This window comes from Bombina bombina, chromosome 12, assembly GCF_027579735.1.
Source record: "Bombina bombina isolate aBomBom1 chromosome 12, aBomBom1.pri, whole genome shotgun sequence".
In the NCBI taxonomy this organism is placed as follows: domain Eukaryota; kingdom Metazoa; phylum Chordata; class Amphibia; order Anura; family Bombinatoridae; genus Bombina; species Bombina bombina.
The window spans coordinates 113,763,740-113,784,155 of NC_069510.1; the positions used below are offsets into that span (position 1 = coordinate 113,763,740).

General features: G+C 41.8%; 1 protein-coding gene across 2 annotated transcripts in view; it reads left to right on the forward strand.

Moving 5' to 3' along the window:
* Positions 1 to 20,416, forward strand: part of MVB12B (multivesicular body subunit 12B) — a 313,295-nt gene that overhangs the window by 128,791 nt on the left and 164,088 nt on the right. For both annotated transcript variants that reach the window (XM_053695604.1, XM_053695603.1), the window contains exon 7: positions 19,779 to 19,873. In XM_053695604.1, coding sequence (XP_053551579.1) covers positions 19,779 to 19,873 — 95 coding nt within the window. The remainder of the gene's footprint in view (positions 1 to 19,778; positions 19,874 to 20,416) is intronic.

The following is a 20,416-nucleotide window of genomic DNA, read 5'->3' on the forward strand; positions in this document are numbered from 1 at the left end:
AAATAGTCTCCCAAGGTTATCTTCTGGAATTCAAGGGGCTTCCCCCAAGGGGGAGGTTCCACAGGTCTCAATTGTCTTCAGACCACATAAAAAAACAGGCATTCTTACATTGTGTAGAAGACCTGTTAAAAATGGGAGTGATTCATCCTGTTCCATTGGGAGAACAAGGGATGGGGTTCTACTCCAATCTGTTCATAGTTCCCAAAAAAGAGGGAACGTTCAGACCAATCTTAGATCTCAAGATCCTAAACAAGTTTCTCAAGGTTCCATCGTTCAAAATGGAAACCATTCGAACAATTCTTCCTTCCATCCAGGAAGGTCAATTCATGACCACGGTGGATTTAAAGGATGCGTATCTACATATTCCTATCCACAAGGAACATCATCGGTTCCTAAGGTTCGCATTCCTGGACAAGCATTACCAGTTTGTGGCACTTCCGTTCGGATTAGCCACTGCTCCAAGGATTTTCACAAAGGTACTAGGGTCCCTTCTAGCGGTGCTAAGACCAAGGGGCATTGCAGTAGTACCTTACTTGGACGACATTCTGATTCAAGCGTCGTCCCTTCCTCAAGCAAAGGCTCACACGGACATTGTCCTGGCCTTTCTCAGATCTCACGGATGGAAAGTGAACGTAGAAAAGAGTTCTCTATCTCCGTCAACAAGGGTTCCCTTCTTGGGAACAATAATAGACTCCTTAGAAATGAGGATTTTTCTGACAGAGGCCAGAAAAACAAAACTTCTAAACTCTTGTCAAATACTTCATTCCGTTCCTCTTCCTTCCATAGCGCAGTGCATGGAAGTAATAGGTTTGATGGTAGCGGCAATGGACATAGTTCCTTTTGCGCGCATTCATCTAAGACCATTACAACTGTGCATGCTCAGTCAGTGGAATGGGGACTATACAGACTTGTCTCCGACGATACAAGTAAATCAGAGGACCAGAGATTCACTCCGTTGGTGGCTGTCCCTGGACAACCTGTCACAGGGGATGAGCTTCCGCAGACCAGAGTGGGTCATTGTCACGACCGACGCCAGTCTGGTGGGCTGGGGCGCGGTCTGGGGACCCCTGAAAGCTCAGGGTCTTTGGTCTCGGGAAGAATCTCTTCTACCGATAAATATTCTGGAACTAAGAGCGATACTCAATGCTCTCAAGGCTTGGCCTCAGCTAGCAAAGGCCAAGTTCATACGGTTTCAATCAGACAACATGACGACTGTTGCGTACATCAACCATCAGGGGGGAACAAGGAGTTCCCTGGCGATGGAAGAAGTGACCAAAATCATTCAATGGGCGGAGACTCACTCCTGCCACTTGTCTGCAATCCACATCCCAGGAGTGGAAAATTGGGAAGCGGATTTTCTGAGTCGTCAGACATTCCATCCGGGGGAGTGGGAACTCCATCCGGAAATCTTTGCCCAAATTACTCAACTGTGGGGCATTCCAGACATGGATCTGATGGCCTCTCGTCAGAACTTCAAGGTTCCTTGCTACGGGTCCAGATCCAGGGATCCCAAGGCGACTCTAGTAGATGCACTAGTAGCACCTTGGACCTTCAAACTAGCTTATGTATTCCCGCTGTTTCCTCTCATCCCCAGGCTGGTAGCCAGGATCAATCAGGAGAGGGCATCGGTGATCTTGATAGCTCCTGCGTGGCCACGCAGGACTTGGTATGCAGACCTGGTGAATATGTCATCGGCTCCACCATGGAAGCTACCTTTGAGACGAGACCTTCTTGTTCAAGGTCCGTTCGAACATCCGAATCTGGTCTCACTCCAACTGACTGCTTGGAGATTGAACGCTTGATCTTATCAAAGCGAGGGTTCTCAGATTCTGTTATTGATACTCTTGTTCAGGCCAGAAAGCCTGTAACTAGAAAAATTTACCACAAAATATGGAAAAAATATATCTGTTGGTGTGAATCTAAAGGATTCCCTTGGGACAAGGTAAAAATTCCTAAGATTCTATCCTTTCTTCAAGAAGGTTTGGAGAAAGGATTATCTGCAAGTTCCTTGAAGGGACAGATTTCTGCCTTGTCTGTGTTACTTCACAAAAAGCTGGCAGCTGTGCCAGATGTTCAAGCCTTTGTTCAGGCTCTGGTTAGAATCAAGCCTGTTTACAAACCTTTGACTCCTCCTTGGAGTCTCAATTTAGTTCTTTCAGTTCTTCAGGGGGTTCCGTTTGAACCCTTATATTCCGTTGATATTAAGTTATTATCTTGGAAAGTTTTGTTTTTGGTTGCAATTTCTTCTGCTAGAAGAGTTTCTGAATTATCTGCTCTGCAGTGTTCTCCTCCTTATCTGGTGTTCCATGCAGATAAGGTGGTTTTACGTACTAAACCTGGTTTTCTTCCGAAAGTTGTTTCTAACAAAAACATTAACCAGGAGATAGTCGTGCCTTCTTTGTGTCCGAATCCAGTTTCAAAGAAGGAACGTTTGTTGCACAATTTGGATGTTGTTCGCGCTCTAAAATTCTATTTAGATGCTACAAAGGATTTTAGACAAACATCTTCCTTGTTTGTTGTTTATTCTGGTAAAAGGAGAGGTCAAAAAGCAACTTCTACCTCTCTCTCTTTTTGGATTAAAAGCATCATCAGATTGGCTTATGAGACTGCCGGACGGCAGCCTCCTGAAAGAATCACAGCTCATTCCACTAGGGCTGTGGCTTCCACATGGGCCTTCAAGAACGAGGCTTCTGTTGATCAGATATGTAAGGCAGCGACTTGGTCTTCACTGCACACTTTTACCAAATTTTACAAGTTTGATACTTTTGCTTCTTCTGAGGCTGTTTTTGGGAGAAAGGTTTTGCAAGCCGTGGTGCCTTCCATTTAGGTGACCTGATTTGCTCCCTCCCTTCATCCGTGTCCTAAAGCTTTGGTATTGGTTCCCACAAGTAAGGATGATGCCGTGGACCGGACACACCTATGTTGGAGAAAACAGAATTTATGTTTACCTGATAAATTACTTTCTCCAACGGTGTGTCCGGTCCACGGCCCGCCCTGGTTTTTTAATCAGGTCTGATAATTTATTTTCTTTAACTACAGTCACCACGGTATCATATGGTTTCTCCTATGCAAATATTCCTCCTTTACGTCGGTCGAATGACTGGGGAAGGCGGAGCCTAGGAGGGATCATGTGACCAGCTTTGCTGGGCTCTTTGCCATTTCCTGTTGGGGAAGAGAATATCCCACAAGTAAGGATGACGCCGTGGACCGGACACACCGTTGGAGAAAGTAATTTATCAGGTAAACATAAATTCTGTTTTTAACATTGCACACAAGCTCTCCTTTGCGCTCGTGTGCAACCCTGCCTGCGCACAGCCAATCCTTTGCGGACCGGAGCTTTCAATCTCCCCAGTCGAACGAGACGGTGGAGAACAGGGTAGGGAAGCCTGCTTGATAAATACTGACTGCAGGTTCTCTTGTGCGAACCTGCAGTCAGAGAGGGGTGAAGGGCTTGATAAATTAAGCCCTATATGGCATCTGTAAAGCACTTCCAGTGCTGCTTAGCGTGAATCCTCTCCGTGTCCACATGTACCAGCGGTCCTCTGTTATCTATTATATCGATAGTATCGTATATCCAGTGTATGCAGAAAGTGAATATTAATCACTGAGGTAGCTGCGTAAGATGTTCTATCACATCGTGGGTAATGTCACTTCCTTTTATCTTGCGTGCTGTGCTGCCTAATGTTTATAAATGGAAGCTTCCCAAACTCTGAAAGATAATAAGAGCAGCGTATACTAGCCTGTAAGTCAGCACATATTAGACACTCCGAACTCGTATAATCACGTAGTGGGTATTGTCGTATGCTGCTTAATCATATACTTTGCTGAGACATGAAACAATTTGAGATTGTAATATAAAATGTTTGTTTATGCTTCTTAAATAAAAAAATAAAAAAAGCACATGTTCTTTCTAAGTCACAAAAGAAAAATGTGAGGTTTCATGTCCCTTATAAGTCTAAAAATTGTAGATTTTCCAGTCTTGAAAACTGAAAGAGCACATGACAGGCTTCACAAGTCTAATCCCACAACGTATCTGTCCCTAATTGGCTGTTGTTTATCTTATCATTTTTGCCAAATTGAAATAACAAATTAATAGAATGACAGTGACTAGTCCTGTCTTTTCCCCAGACTAAAATCCTGATTGGCTCATCCAAATAGGGAAAGTAGTGGGTGAACTTTGACCACTGAAAAACAGCAGACACGGTTTTAATTTGTTATAATATTGGTCAGATTCTGCTGGCTGATATGTTAATCAATTGAAAATGAGTTATTTTTCTCCAACATAGGTGTGTCCGGTCCACTGCGTCATCCTTACTTGTGGGATATTCTCCTCCCCAACAGGAAATGGCAAAGAGCCCAGCAAAGCTGGTCACATGATCCCTCCTAGGCTCCGCCTTCCCCAGTCATTCTCTTTGCCGTTGTACAGGCAACATCTCCACGGAGATGGCTTAGAGTTTTTTGGTGTTTAACTGTAGTTTTTATTATTCAATCAAGAGTTTGTTATTTTAAAATAGTGCTGGTATGTACTATTTACTCTGAAACAGAAAGGTGATTAAGATTTCTGTTTGTAAGAGGAAAATGATTTTAGCAACCGTTACTAAAATCGATGGCTGTTTCCACACAGGACTGTTGAGAGGAATTAACTTCAGTTGGGGGAAACAGTGAGCAGACTTTTGCTGCTTGAGGTATGACACATTTCTAACAAGACGATGTAATGCTGGAAGCTGTCATTTTCCCTATGGGATCCGGTAAGCCATTTTTATTACATAAGAAAAAAAGGGCTTCACAAGGGCTTTTAAGACTGTAGACATTTTCTGGGCTAAAACGATTGATATATAAACATATTTTATACTTCATAGCTTTGAGGAATTATTTTATTCTTGGGAATTATGTAAAATAACCGGCAGGCACTGTATTGGACACCTTATCCTCTAGGGGCTTTCCCTAATCATAGGCAGAGCCTCATTTTCGCGCCTCTATTGCGCACTTGTTTTTAGGAAGCATGACATGCAGATGCATGTGTGAGGAGCTCTGATACACAGAAAAGACTTTCTGAAGGCGTCATTTGGTATCGTATTCCCCTTTGGGCTTGGTTGGGTCTCAGCAAAGCAGATACCAGGGACTGTAAAGGGGTTAAATATAAAAACGGCTCCGGTTCCGTTATTTTAAGAGTTAAAGCTTTCAAATTTGGTGTGCAATACTTTTAAGGATTTAAGACACTGTGGTGAAATTTTGGTGAATTTTGAACAATTCCTTCATACTTTTTCACATTTGCAGTAATAAAGTGTGTTCAGTTTAAAATTTAAAGTGACAGTAACGGTTTTATTTTAAAACGTTTTTTGTACTTTGTTATCAAGTTTATGCCTGTTTAACATGTCTGAACTACCAAATAGATGTGATTTATGTGACACAAAATTTAGAGAAAATGATGCCCAAGATGATTCCTCAAGTGAGGGGAGTAAGCATGGTACTGCATCATCCCCTCCTTCGTCTACACCAGTCTTGCCCACACAGGAGGCCCCTAGTACATCTAGTGCGCCAATACTCCTTACTATGCAACAATTAACGGCTGTAATGGATAATTCTATCAAAAACATTTTAGCCAAAATGCCCACTTATCAGCGAAAGCGCGACTGCTCTGTTTTAGAAAATACTGAAGAGCATGAGGACGCTGATGATATTGGTTCTGAAGTGCCCCTACACCAGTCTGAGGGGGCCAGGGAGGTTTTGTCTGAGGGAGAAATTTCAGATTCAGGGAAAATTTCTCAACAAGCTGAACCTGATGTGATTACATTTAAATTTAAATTGGAACATCTCCGCGCCCTGCTTAAGGAGGTGTTATCTACTCTGGATGATTGTGAGAATTTTGTCATTCCAGAGAAATTATGTAAAATGGACAAGTTCCTAGAGGTCCCGGGGCCCCCCGAAGCTTTTCCTATACCCAAGCGGGTGGCGGACATTGTAAATAAAGAATGGGAAAGGCCCGGCATACCTTTCGTCCCTCCCCCTATATTTAAGAAATTGTTTCCTATGGTCGACCCCAGAAAGGACTTATGGCAGACAGTCCCCAAGGTCGAGGGGGCGGTTTCTACTCTAAACAAACGCACCACTATACCCATAGAAGATAGTTGTGCTTTCAAAGATCCTATTGATAAAAAATTAGAGGGTTTGCTTAAAAAGATGTTTGTTCAGCAAGGTTACCTTCTACAACCAATTTCATGCATTGTTCCTGTCACTACAGCAGCGTGTTTCTGGTTCGATGAACTAGAAAAGGCGCTCAATAAAGATTCTTCTTATGAGGAGATTTTGGACAGAATTCATGCTCTCAAATTGGCTAACTCTTTCACCCTAGACGCCACTTTGCAATTGGCTAGATTAGCGGCGAAAAATTCTGGGTTTGCTATTGTGGCGCGCAGAGCGCTTTGGCTAAAATCTTGGTCAGCGGATGCGTCTTCCAAGAACAAATTGCTTAACATTCCTTTCAAGGGGAAAACGCTGTTTGGCCCTGACTTGAAAGAGATTATTTCTGATATCACTGGGGGCAAGGGCCACGCCCTTCCTCAGGATAGGTCTTTCAAGGCCAAAAATAAACCTAATTTTCGTCCCTTTCGCAGAAACGGACCAGCCCCAAGTGCTACGTCCTCTAAGCAAGAGGGTAATACTTCTCAAGCCAAGCCAGCCTGGAGGCCAATGCAAGGCTGGAACAAAGGAAAGCAGGCCAAGAAACTTGCCACTGCTACCAAGACAGCATGAGATGTTGGCCCCCGATCCGGGACCGGATCTGGTGGGGGGCAGACTCTCTCTCTTCGCTCAGGCTTGGGCAAGAGATGTTCTGGATCCTTGGGCGCTAGAAATAGTCTCCCAAGGTTATCTTCTGGAATTCAAGGGGCTTCCCCCAAGGGGGAGGTTCCACAGGTCTCAATTGTCTTCAGACCACATAAAAAAAACAGGCATTCTTACATTGTGTAGAAGACCTGTTAAAAATGGGAGTGATTCATCCTGTTCCATTAGGAGAACAAGGGATGGGGTTCTACTCCAATCTGTTCGTAGTTCCCAAAAAAGAGGGAACATTCAGACCAATCTTAGATCTCAAGATCCTAAACAAGTTTCTCAAGGTTCCATCGTTCAAAATGGAAACCATTCGAACAATTCTTCCTTCCATCCAGGAAGGTCAATTCATGACCACGGTGGATTTAAAGGATGCGTATCTACATATTCCTATCCACAAGGAACATCATCGGTTCCTAAGGTTCGCATTCCTGGACAAGCATTACCAGTTTGTGGCACTTCCGTTCGGATTAGCCACTGCTCCAAGAATTTTCACAAAGGTACTAGGGTCCCTTCTAGCGGTGCTAAGACCAAGGGGCATTGCAGTAGTACCTTACTTGGACGACATTCTGATTCAAGCGTCGTCCCTTCCACAAGCAAAGGCTCACACGGACATTGTCCTGGCCTTTCTCAGATCTCACGGGTGGAAAGTGAACGTAGAAAAAAGTTCTCTATCTCCGTCAACAAGGGTTCCCTTCTTGGGAACAATAATGACTCCTTAGAAATGAGGATTTTTTCTGACAGAGGCCAGAAAATCAAAACTTCTAAACTCTTGTCAAGTACTTCATTCTGTTCCTCTTCCTTCCATAGCGCAGTGCATGGAAGTAATAGGTTTGATGGTAGCGGCAATGGACATAGTTCCTTTTGCGCGAATTCATCTAAGACCATTACAACTGTGCATGCTCAGTCAGTGGAATGGGGATTATACAGACTTGTCTCCGACGATACAAGTAGATCAGAGGACCAGAGATTCACTCCGTTGGTGGCTGTCCCTGGACAACCTGTCACAGGGGATGAGCTTCCGCAGACCAGAGTGGGTCATTGTCACGACCGACGCCAGTCTGGTGGGCTGGGGCGCGGTCTGGGGACCCCTGAAAGCTCAGGGTCTTTGGTCTCGGGAAGAATCTCTTCTCCCGATAAATATTCTGGAACTGAGAGCGATATTCAATGCTCTCAAGGCTTGGCCTCAGCTAGCAAAGGCCAAATTCATACGGTTTCAATCAGACAACATGACGACTGTTGCGTACATCAACCATCAGGGGGGAACAAGGAGTTCCCTGGCGATGGAAGAAGTGACCAAAATCATTCAATGGGCGGAGACTCACTCCTGCCACTTGTCTGCAATCCACATCCCAGGAGTGGAAAATTGGGAAGCGGATTTTCTGAGTCGTCAGACATTTCATCCGGGGGAGTGGGAACTCCACCCGGAAATCTTTGCCCAAATTACTCAGTTGTGGGGCATTCCAGACATGGATCTGATGGCCTCTCGTCAGAACTTCAAGGTTCCTTGCTACGGGTCCAGATCCAGGGATCCCAAGGCGACTCTAGTAGATGCACTAGTAGCACCTTGGACCTTCAAACTAGCTTATGTATTCCCGCCGTTTCCTCTCATCCCCAGGCTGGTAGCCAGGATCAATCAGGAGAGGGCATCAGTGATCTTGATAGCTCCTGCGTGGCCACGCAGGACTTGGTATGCAGACCTGGTGAATATGTCATCGGCTCCACCATGGAAGCTACCTTTGAGACGGGACCTTCTTGTTCAAGGTCCGTTCGAACATCCGAATCTGGTCTCACTCCAACTGACTGCCTGGAGATTGAACGCTTGATCTTATCAAAGCGAGGGTTCTCAGATTCTGTCATTGATACTCTTGTTCAGGCCAGAAAGCCTGTAACTAGAAAAATCTACCACAAAATATGGAAAAAATATATCTGTTGGTGTGAATCTAAAGGATTCCCTTGGGACAAGATGAAAATTCCTAAGATTCTATCCTTTCTTCAAGAAGGTTTGGAGAAAGGATTATCTGCAAGTTCTTTGAAGGGACAGATTTCTGCCTTATCTGTGTTACTTCACAAAAAGCTGGCAGCTGTGCCAGATGTTCAAGCCTTTGTTCAGGCTCTGGTTAGAATCAAGCTTGTTTACAAACCTTTGACTCCTCCTTGGAGTCTCAATTTAGTTCTTTCAGTTCTTCAGGGGGTTCCGTTTGAACCCTTACATTCCGTTGATATTAAGTTATTATCTTGGAAAGTTTTGTTTTTGGTTGCAATTTCTTCTGCTAGAAGAGTTTCAGAATTATCTGCTCTGCAGTGTTCTCCTCCTTATCTGGTGTTCCATGCAGATAAGGTGGTTTTGCGTACTAAACCTGGTTTTCTTCCGAAAGTTGTTTCTAACAAAAATATTAACCAGGAGATAGTCGTGCCTTCTTTGTGTCCGAATCCAGTTTCAAAGAAGGAACGTTTGTTGCACAATTTGGATGTAGTTCGTGCTTTAAAATTCTATTTAGATGCTACAAAGGATTTTAGACAAACATCTTCCTTGTTTGTTGTTTATTCTGGTAAAAGGAGAGGTCAAAAAGCAACTTCTACCTCTCTCTCCTTTTGGCTTAAAAGCATCATCAGATTGGCTTACGAGACTGCCGGACGGCAGCCTCCTGAAAGAATCACAGCTCATTCCACTAGGGCTGTGGCTTCCACATGGGCCTTCAAGAACGAGGCTTCTGTTGATCAGATATGTAAGGCAGCGACTTGGTCTTCACTGCACATTTTTACTAAATTTTACAAATTTGATACTTTTGCTTCTTCTGAGGCTATTTTTGGGAGAAAGGTTTTGCAAGCCGTGGTGCCTTCCATCTAGGTGACCTGATTTGCTCCCTCCCTTCATCCGTGTCCTAAAGCTTTGGTATTGGTTCCCACAAGTAAGGATGACGCCGTGGACCGGACACACCTATGTTGGAGAAAACAGAATTTATGTTTACCTGATAAATTACTTTCTCCAACGGTGTGTCCGGTCCACGGCCCGCCCTGGTTTTTTAATCAGGTCTGATGATTTATTTTCTTTAACTACAGTCACCACGGTATCATATGATTTCTCCTATGCAAATATTCCTCCTTTACGTCGGTCGAATGACTGGGGAAGGCGGAGCCTAGGAGGGATCATGTGACCAGCTTTGCTGGGCTCTTTGCCATTTCCTGTTGGGGAGGAGAATATCCCACAAGTAAGGATGACGCCGTGGACCGGACACACCGTTGGAGAAAGTAATTTATCAGGTAAACATAAATTCTGTTTCTGTACCTTTTAATAGTTTAAAGCCTATTCTGATAAATGTATTTATGCGTTTTGAGGAAGCTACTACTTCTGAAGCAGTGATTACTGTGCACATAGAGCAGCTACGAAATGCGTTGTAGTAACATTTTTAGAGTTGTCTAAATAACTTTTGCAGCTGTCTGTGTTCAACATAGAGCATGGTATATATAATACAGAAGATCCCCGGGAATGTCTGCACACTAAAAGCATGACGTGGTTTTGCACACTGTTAATATAGACAAGTATATATCTAGGCTGGAGCCCATTATAGCTACAGAAGTGCAACTTGGCACCAGACATAATAATCTAACATTAAATATCTTAGCGTCAGTTTTCTGCTTAATTAACACAATCTTACCAGTGTTTTTAATTATTCATTAAGGTTGTATGAATATTGTGCTTCTCAATCTTAAAAATCCCCAAACTCAGAAACCGGGAAATGATTAAAATTTAGATCCACCCGAGTTCTGCTGGACTCAGTGGACAACTTACAAATAATTAACAAACTCAACAACATGCATTTTTTTTAGCAGAGGGAACCCTGGCGAGTCTAGATTTCATCTACAGTACATATTTCTGCTAAGCAATTCAAAGGCATAGGGATTTCTTGGTATCAACAATTTTAATGCATGTACGCATTAACCCCATATAACCCCAACAGAGGTAGGTTATCCACTAATTACTAAAATGCAGTAGGTGGTGTGCTCTATCCCAAGAACCAACTATAGTATATCTTTACTATCCCTTTCAAAAGTTAGGGGTAGCACGAAAGTTACGGTGTAGTGAGTTGACCACTCCTCTAGTATGTATACTTAAAGGGGCACTCAAGTAAAAATTAAACTTGAATAATTGAGATAGAGCAGCAATTTTAAACAACTTTCCAACTTACTTTCATAAACAAAATGTGAAGTCTTTTTATACTTACACTTTTTGAGTCAACAGCTCCTACTGAGCATGTGCAAGAATAAGTGTGTATTCATTTGTGAATGGCTGATGGCTGTCACATGATACAGGAGTGGATATCCTTCAGATTCCTGCAGTGTAACCTAGGTTCCAATATAGTAGCACCCATGATTAGCTGAAATGTATTTAGTGTTTAATGTCCCTTTTTAAAATACAGCTGATGTAACTACAGCCTTTCAAGTACTGGATAAAATAGACATCCTCAACGTTCTATCTATACTATAATTGTGTTTGTAATGTCCGTCGCTGTCGGCAGTTGCAATGGAATGTTGGCAGCGCGAGGACAAAATGCGAAGCTGCATCCAGGTAAATTCCAGGGAAACTTTCACCACCCTGCCATTTTCACAATCCACCGGGATGCAGCGAAGGCAAACGGAGCATTACAAAAGCAACACCTAATCGCCCACATTAAATTATTTTTATTAAAAAAAAAAACTAACCGCCCGCATCAAGTATTAAAAAAAAAAAAAAAACACCGCCCGCACGAAATATAACAAAAAAAATTAGTATATTTTATTAACTCCTAAACCGCAAAACCCCCACATCGCAATAAACCTATTTACCCTATTAACCCCTAAACCGCAAAAACCCTACATCGCAATAAACCTATTTAACCTATTAACCCCTAAACCCCTACATCACAATAAACCTTTTTAACCCCTAAACCCCTACATCACAATAAACCTATTTACCCTATTAACCCCTAAACCCCTACATCACAATAAACCTATTTACCCTATTAACCCCTAAACCACAACCCCACATCGCAATAAACCTATTTAACTATTAACCCTTTAAACTGCCAAAACCCACAACGCAAATAACTATTTAAATAACTAAGTACAGTACACTAACCTAACATCCCCCAACCTAACACCCCATTAAATAAACCCCAATTACCTAAACTAATATATTCTAAAGTTAAAAAAAAAGTTTACAAAAAATAAAAAAGGCTAACATTACAGAAAATAAAAAATCAAATTAGCAAATTTAACAAAATGAAACCTAATCCCTATGAAAAAATCAAATTACCAAATTTAACAAAATTAAACCTAATCCCTATGAAAATAAAAAAGACCCCCAAAAATAAAAACACACCCTACTCTAAGAATAAACTACCAGTAGCCCTTAAAAAAGGGCATTTGTTTGGGCATTTAGCTCTTTTTCTGCCTATCCCTAATCTAAATAAAACAAATCCCCCCCCAAAAATACCTTAAAAAATTCTAACCTCCAGGTTGGTTCTCAAGGTTCCTAAAGTCCGGCGGAGAAGGTCCTGTTCCAGGCGGTGAAGTCTTCTTCCAGGAACATCCTACTCGGAGCAGAGCTGAAGACCGGCGACTCTGGAACTGAAGACCGCCGACCACGGAGCCATGGAGCGTGGAGGATCCTCTTCGTACGATCTCCGCCGTACACTGAATAGTGAATTCAAGGTACTTGATTAAAGATGGCGTCCCTTGAATTCCTCTTGGCTGATTTGATTCTTCCAATTCAAATCAGCCAATAGGATGAAAGCTACTCAAATCCTATTGGCTGTTTAAATTAGCCAATAGGATGAGAGCAAGTGAAATTTTAATAGAATTTCACTTGCTCTCATGCTATTGGCTAATTTAAATAGCCAATAGGATTTGAGTAGCTTTCATCCTATTGCCTGATTTGAATTGGAAGAATCAAATCAGCCAATTGGAATTCAAGGGACGCCATCTTTAATCGCGTACCTTGAATTCACTATATTCAGTGTACCGCGGAGATCGTACAAAGAGTATCCTCCACGCTCCATGGCTCTGCGGTCGCCGGTCTTCAGTTCCAGGGTCGCCGGTCTTCAGCTCCGCGGTCTTCAGTCTTCAGCTCCACTCCGCGCAGGATGTTCCTGGAAGAAGAGGAGGTTGCGCTTGGAAGAAGACTTCACCGCCTGGAACAGGACCTTCTTCGCCGAACTTCAGGAACCATGAGTACCAACCTGGGGGTTAGACTTAGGATTTTTTAATAGTTTTTTGGGGGGATTTGTTTTATTTAGATTAGGGATGGGCAGAACAAAGGGCTAAATGCCCTTTTAAGGGCAATGCCCAAACAAATGCTCTATTCAGGGCAATGGGTAGTTTAGGTTTTTTAGTGTTTGGTTATTTTATTTGGGGGGGGTTTACTGTTGGGGGGCTTTGTGTATTTTCTTGAAAAAGAGCTGATATCTTGGGGCAATGCCCTGCAAAAAGCCCTTTTAAGGGCTACTGTTAGTTTATTCTTAGAGTAGGGGATGTTTTTATTTTGGGGCGTCTTTTTTATTTTCATAGGGATTAGGTTTAATTTTGATAAATTTGGTAATCTGATTTTTTTATTTTCTGTAATGTTAGCTTTTTTTTATTTTTTGTAACTTTAGAATGTATTAGTTTATGTAATATGGGTTTATTTAATGGGGTGTTAGGTTAGGGGGTGTTAGGTTTGTGGGTGTTAGGTTAGTGTACTGTACTTAGTTATTTAAATAGTTATTTGCGTTGTGGGTTTTGGCGGTTTAAATGGTTAATAAGTTAAATGGGTTTATTGCAATGTTATGGTTTTGCAGTTTAGGGGTTAATAGGGTAAATAGGTTTATTGCAATGTAGGGGTTTTGCGGTTCTGGGGTTAATAGGGTAAATAGGTTTATTGCAATGTAGGGGTTTTGCGGTTTAGGGGTTGTGTATATAAAGAAATATACTTAAAGTAGATATAATTTAAAGAGAAGACACTTTGTATTTATTTAGAACAGTAGTTTGTCCAAATAGAGTGTGGCTATATCTGTAGTTTATTATATAGAAAATATTTTTGATATATTTAAGATAGTAGTCCATTAAAATTATAGTATTGCTACACCTGTAGCTTACATTTTTATATAAGAGTTACAAAATACGTTTCTACATCTGTAGTTTAAAAAATAATTAGACTACCCTCTGGGCAGGATTATCGACTAGTTTACTTCTAAAACAATTCTGTTCCTTGTCTGAACCATGAAAGTTATCTGTCATATCCTTTTAAGCTTACATGTCGCTGTTACAATTAGAGGTATGCACAGCAAAAAATGTAGTTTTTCGTAACGAATATTAAAAAAACGTATTTTTGAATATTCGTTGCTTGTGCTGTTTAGTTTAAAACTAAATGAATACTGAACATTCATGAGACATTTACATAAATTTCCGTTAAACGAATATAAATGTGAAAAAGCGTGAAATACTTACCTTTAGTGTGCTGGAGAGCCGCGCTAATCCCCAACCTTCTTTACAGAACCCCAGGGTACACCAATAGAAGGCTTAGCCCGGCGGATCCCAGGGCCTGCGCTAAAAGACCTTCTTCTGGGATCCGCCAGCTCTTCAGCACGCTACAGATAAGTTTTTTAGCCCCTAAGGTAACTTAAAGGGACAGTCTACACCAGAATTTTTATTGTTTTAAAAGATAGATAATCCCTTTTTCTCCAACATAGGTGTGTCCGGTCCACGGCGTCATCCTTACTTGTGGGATATTCTCTTCCCCAACAGGAAATGGCAAAGAGCCCAGCAAAGCTGGTCACATGATCCCTCCTAGGCTCCGCCTTCCCCAGTCATTCTCTTTGCCGTTGTACAGGCAACATCTCCACGGAGATGGCTTAGAGTTTTTTAGTGTTTAACTGTAGTTTTTATTATTCAATCAAGAGTTTGTTATTTTAAAATAGTGCTGGTATGTACTATTTACTCTGAAACAGAAAAGAGATGAAGATTTCTGTTTGTAAGAGGAAAATGATTTTAGCAACCGTTACTAAAATCGATGGCTGTTTCCACACAGGACTGTTGAGAGGAATTAACTTCAGTTGGGGGAACAGTGAGCAGACTTTTGCTGCTTGAGGTATGACACATTCTAACAAGACGATGTAATGCTGGAAGCTGTCATTTTCCCTATGGGATCCGGTAAGCCATTTTTATTACAGATAGAAAAAAAGGGCTTCACAAGGGCTTTTTAAGACTGTAGACATTTTCTGGGCTAAATCGATTTATATATAAACATATTTTATACTCCATAGCCTTGAGGAATTATTTTAATCTTGGGAATTATGTAAAATAACCGGCAGGCACTGTATTGGACACCTTACTTTCTAGGGGCTTTCCCTAATCATAGGCAGAGTCTCATTTTCGCGCCTCTATTGCACACTTGTTTTTGAGAAGCATGACATGCAGATGCATGTGTGAGGAGCTCTGATACATAGAAAAGACTTTCTGAAGGCGTCATTTGGTATCGTATTCCCCTTTGGGCTTGGTTGGGTCTCAGCAAAGCAGATACCAGGGACTGTAAAGGGGTTAAATATAAAAACGGCTCCGGTTCCGTTATTTTAAGGGTTAAAGCTTCCAAATTTGGTGTGCAATACTTTTAAGGCTTTAAGACACTGTGGTGAAATTTTGGTGAATTTTGAACAATTCCTTCATACTTTTTCGCAATTGCAGTAATAAAGTGTGTTCAGTTTAAAATTTAAAGTGACAGTAACGGTTTATTTTAAAACGTTTTTTGTACTTTGTTATCAAGTTTTTGCCTGTTTAACATGTCTGAACTACCAGATAGACTGTGTTCTGAATGTGGGGAAGCCAAGGTTCCTTCTCATTTAAATAGATGTGATTTATGTGACACAAAATTTAGAGAAAATGATGCCCAAGATGATTCCTCAAGTGAGGGGAGTAAGCATGGTACTGCATCATCCCCTCCTTCGTCTACACCAGTCTTGCCCACACAGGAGGCCCCTAGTACATCTAGCGCGCCAATACTCCTTACTATGCAACAACTAACGGCTGTAATGGATAATTCTATCAAAAACATTTTAGCCAAAATGCCCACTTATCAGCGAAAGCGCGACTGCTCTGTTTTAGAAAATACTGAAGAGCATGAGGACGCTGATGATATTGGTTCTGAAGGGCCCCTACCCCAGTCTGAGGGGGCCAGGGAGGTTTTGTCTGAGGGAGAAATTTCAGATTCAGGGAAAATTTCTCAACAAGCTGAACCTGATGTGATTACATTTAAATTTAAATTGGAACATCTCCGCGCTCTGCTTAAGGAGGTGTTATCTACTCTGGATGATTGTGAGAATTTGGTCATTCCAGAGAAACTATGTAAAATGGACAAGTTCCTAGAGGTCCCGGGGCCCCCCGAAGCTTTTCCTATACCCAAGCGGGTGGAGGACATTGTAAATAAAGAATGGGAAAGGCCCGGTATACCTTTCGTCCCTCCCCCCATATTTAAAAAATTGTTTCCTATGGTCGACCCCAGAAAGGACTTATGGCAGACAGTCCCCAAGGTCGAGGGGGCGGTTTCTACTCTAAACAAACGCACCACTATACCCATAGAAGATAGTTGTGCTTTCAAAGATCCTATGGATAAAAAATTAGAAGGTTTGCTTAAAAAGATGTTTGTTCAGCAAGGTTACCTTCTACAACCAATTTCATGCATTGTTCCTGTCACTACAGCAGCGTGTTTCTGGTTCGATGAGCTAGAAAAGGCGCTCAATAATAATTCTTCTTCTTATGAGGAGATTATGGACAGAATTCATGCTCTCAAATTGGCTAATTCTTTCACCCTAGACGCCACTTTGCAATTGGCTAGGTTAGCGGCGAAAAATTCTGGTTTTGCTATTGTGGCGCAGAGCGCTTTGGTTAAAATCTTGGTCAGCGGATGCGTCTTCCAAGAACAAATTGCTTAACATTCCTTTCAAGGGGAAAACGCTGTTTGGCCCTGACTTGAAAGAGATTATCTCTGATATCACTGGGGGCAAGGGCCACGCCCTTCCTCAGGATAGGTCTTTCAAGGCCAAAAATAAACCTAATTTTCGTCCCTTTCGCAGAAACGGACCAGCCCCAAGTGCTACGTCCTCTAAGCAAGAGGGTAATACTTCTCAAGCCAAGCCAGCCTGGAGACCAATGCAAGGCTGGAACAAAGGAAAGCAGGCCAAGAAACCTGCCACTGCTACCAAGACAGCATGAGATGTTGGCCCCCGATCCGGGACCGGATCTGGTGGGGGGCAGACTCTCTCTCTTCGCTCAGGCTTGGGCAAGAGATGTTCTGGATCCTTGGGCACTAGAAATAGTCTCCCAAGGTTATCTTCTGGAATTCAAGGGGCTTCCCCCAAGGGGGAGGTTCCACAGGTCACAATTGTCTTCAGACCACATAAAAAAACAGGCATTCTTACATTGTGTAGAAGACCTGTTAAAAATGGGAGTGATTCATCCTGTTCCATTAGGAGAACAAGGGATGGGGTTCTACTCCAATCTGTTCGTAGTTCCCAAAAAAGAGGGAACATTCAGACCAATCTTAGATCTCAAGATCCTAAACAAGTTTCTGAAGGTTCCATCGTTCAAAATGGAAACCATTCGAACAATTCTTCCTTCCATCCAGGAAGGTCAATTCATGACCACGGTGGATTTAAAGGATGCGTATCTACATATTCCTATCCACAAGGAACATCATCGGTTCCTAAGGTTCGCATTCCTGGACAAGCATTACCAGTTTGTGGCACTTCCGTTCGGATTAGCCACTGCTCCAAGGATTTTCACAAAGGTACTAGGGTCCCTTCTAGCGGTGCTAAGACCAAGGGGCATTGCAGTAGTACCTTACTTGGACGACATTCTGATAAAGCGAGGGTTCTCAGATTCTGTCATTGATACTCTTGTTCAGGCCAGAAAGCCTGTAACTAGAAAAATTTACCACAAAATATGGAAAAAATATATCTGTTGGTGTGAATCTAAAGGATTCCCTTGGGACAAGGTAAAAATTCCTAAGATTCTATCCTTTCTTCAAGAAGGTTTGGAGAAAGGATTATCTGCAAGTTCCTTGAAGGGACAGATTTCTGCCTTGTCTGTGTTACTTCACAAAAAGCTGGCAGCTGTGCCAGATGTTCAAGCCTTTGTTCAGGCTCTGGTTAGAATCAAGCCTGTTTACAAACCTTTGACTCCTCCTTGGAGTCTCAATTTAGTTCTTTCAGTTCTTCAGGGGGTTCCGTTTGAACCCTTACATTCCGTTGATATTAAGTTATTATCTTGGAAAGTTTTGTTTTTGGTTGCAATTTCTTCTGCTAGAAGAGTTTCAGAATTATCTGCTCCGCAGTGTTCTCCTCCTTATCTGGTGTTCCATGCAGATAAGGTGGTTTTACGTACTAAACCTGGTTTTCTTCCGAAAGTTGTTTCTAACAAAAACATTAACCAGGAGATAGTCGTGCCTTCTTTGTATCCGAATCCAGTTTCAAAGAAGGAACGTTTGTTGCACAATTTGGATGTTGTTCGTGCTCTAAAATTCTATTTAGATGCTACAAAGGATTTTAGACAAACATCTTCCTTGTTTGTTGTTTATTCTGGTAAAAGGAGAGGTCAAAAAGCAACTTCTACCTCTCTCTCTTTTTGGATTAAAAGCATCATCAGATTGGCTTATGAGACTGCCGGACGGCAGCCTCCTGAAAGAATCACAGCTCATTCCACTAGGGCTGTGGCTTCCACATGGGCCTTCAAGAACGAGGCTTCTGTTGATCAGATATGTAAGGCAGCGACTTGGTCTTCACTGCACACTTTTACTAAATTTTACAAGTTTGATACTTTTGCTTCTTCTGAGGCTATTTTTGGGAGAAAGGTTTTGCAAGCCGTGGTGCCTTCCATCTAGGTGACCTGATTTGCTCCCTCCCTTCATCCGTGTCCTAAAGCTTTGGTATTGGTTCCCACAAGTAAGGATGACGCCGTGGACCGGACACACCTATGTTGGAGAAAACAGAATTTATGTTTACCTGATAAATTACTTTCTCCAACGGTGTGTCCGGTCCACGGCCCGCCCTGGTTTTTTAATCAGGTCTGATAATTTATTTTCTTTAACTACAGTCACCACGGTATCATATGGTTTCTCCTATGCAAATATTCCTCCTTTACGTCGGTCGAATGACTGGGGAAGGCGGAGCCTAGGAGGGATCATGTGACCAGCTTTGCTGGGCTCTTTGCCATTTCCTGTTGGGGAAGAGAATATCCCACAAGTAAGGATGACGCCGTGGACCGGACACACCGTTGGAGAAAGTAATTTATCAGGTAAACATAAATTCTGTTATTACCCATTTCCCAGTTTTGCATAACTAACACATTTATAATAATATACTTTTAACCTCTGTGATTATCTTGTATCTAAGCCTCTGCAAACTGCCCCTTTTTTCAGTTCTTTTGACAGACTTGCAGTCTAGCCAATCAGTGCCTGCTCCCAGATAACTTCTCGTGCACGAGCACAGTGTTATCTATATGAAATACGTGAACTAACACCCTCTAGTGGTGAAAAACTGTTAAAATGCAATCTGAAAGAGGTGGGCTTCAAGGTCTAAGAAATTATCATATGAACCTCCTAGGTTAAGCTTTCAACTAAGAATACCAAGAGAACAAAGCAAAATTGGAGATAAAAGTAAATTTGGAAAATTGTTTAAAATTACATGCTCTATCTGAATCATGAAAGTTTATTTTGGCCTAGACTGTCCCTTTAAAGGAAACAAATACATTTTGTCAGTATTTATCTTTAAATTTCGTTGTGCGGATTTGTTCGGATATTCGTTTTGTGAAAATGAGACTAATATCTGTTTCATTAACGAATTTGCATTTGTTACTAAACGAATGCGCATGTTTAGTTACAATGGACTTGCAATTTACAATTACACTATAATGTTTATTTTCCATAATCTCTCTGTATACAGACATATCTCGCTTACACTACCTGCCACGTTCCGTGGGAGAAATAATACGAGACCTGACTTCGAGAACCAACACTCCAACTTGTACGCCATTTCAGGTGAGTGTCCATCGCTATTTTTGGTACATGTATATGTGATAGCTTTTCTCAGGTGTGACCAAAAACTTTAAATAAATAATGACTTTTGGAACAGCTTGTTAGAAAATCATACTAAACTTGCTTAAACCATTTGTTATGAAAAGCAGGAGTTAGGTCACAAATTTAGAAAATACAAATATTTGCGTTTTTCTGGTATCTAGGCATGTAGTCTCGGACACTGTTTTTAACTCCAGTTCTCAAGTACCATTAAAAGTGCAGATTTTCACGATATCTTAGAAACATGAAACACACGTAATTATTTTCATGATTCAGAGCATGTGATTTTAGGCAACTTTCCAATTTACTTCTATTATCCAATTTTTGTTCTCTTGGTATCCTTTATTCAAAATCATACCTAGGTAGGCTCAGGAGCTGCTGATTGATGGCTGCACATATATGCCTCAGGTAATTGGCTCACCTGATGTGTTTTCTAACTCATATGCTGTATCTAAAATTGTATGCTCTGTCTGCAGCATGAAAACAAAATTGATTTTGTGTCTATTT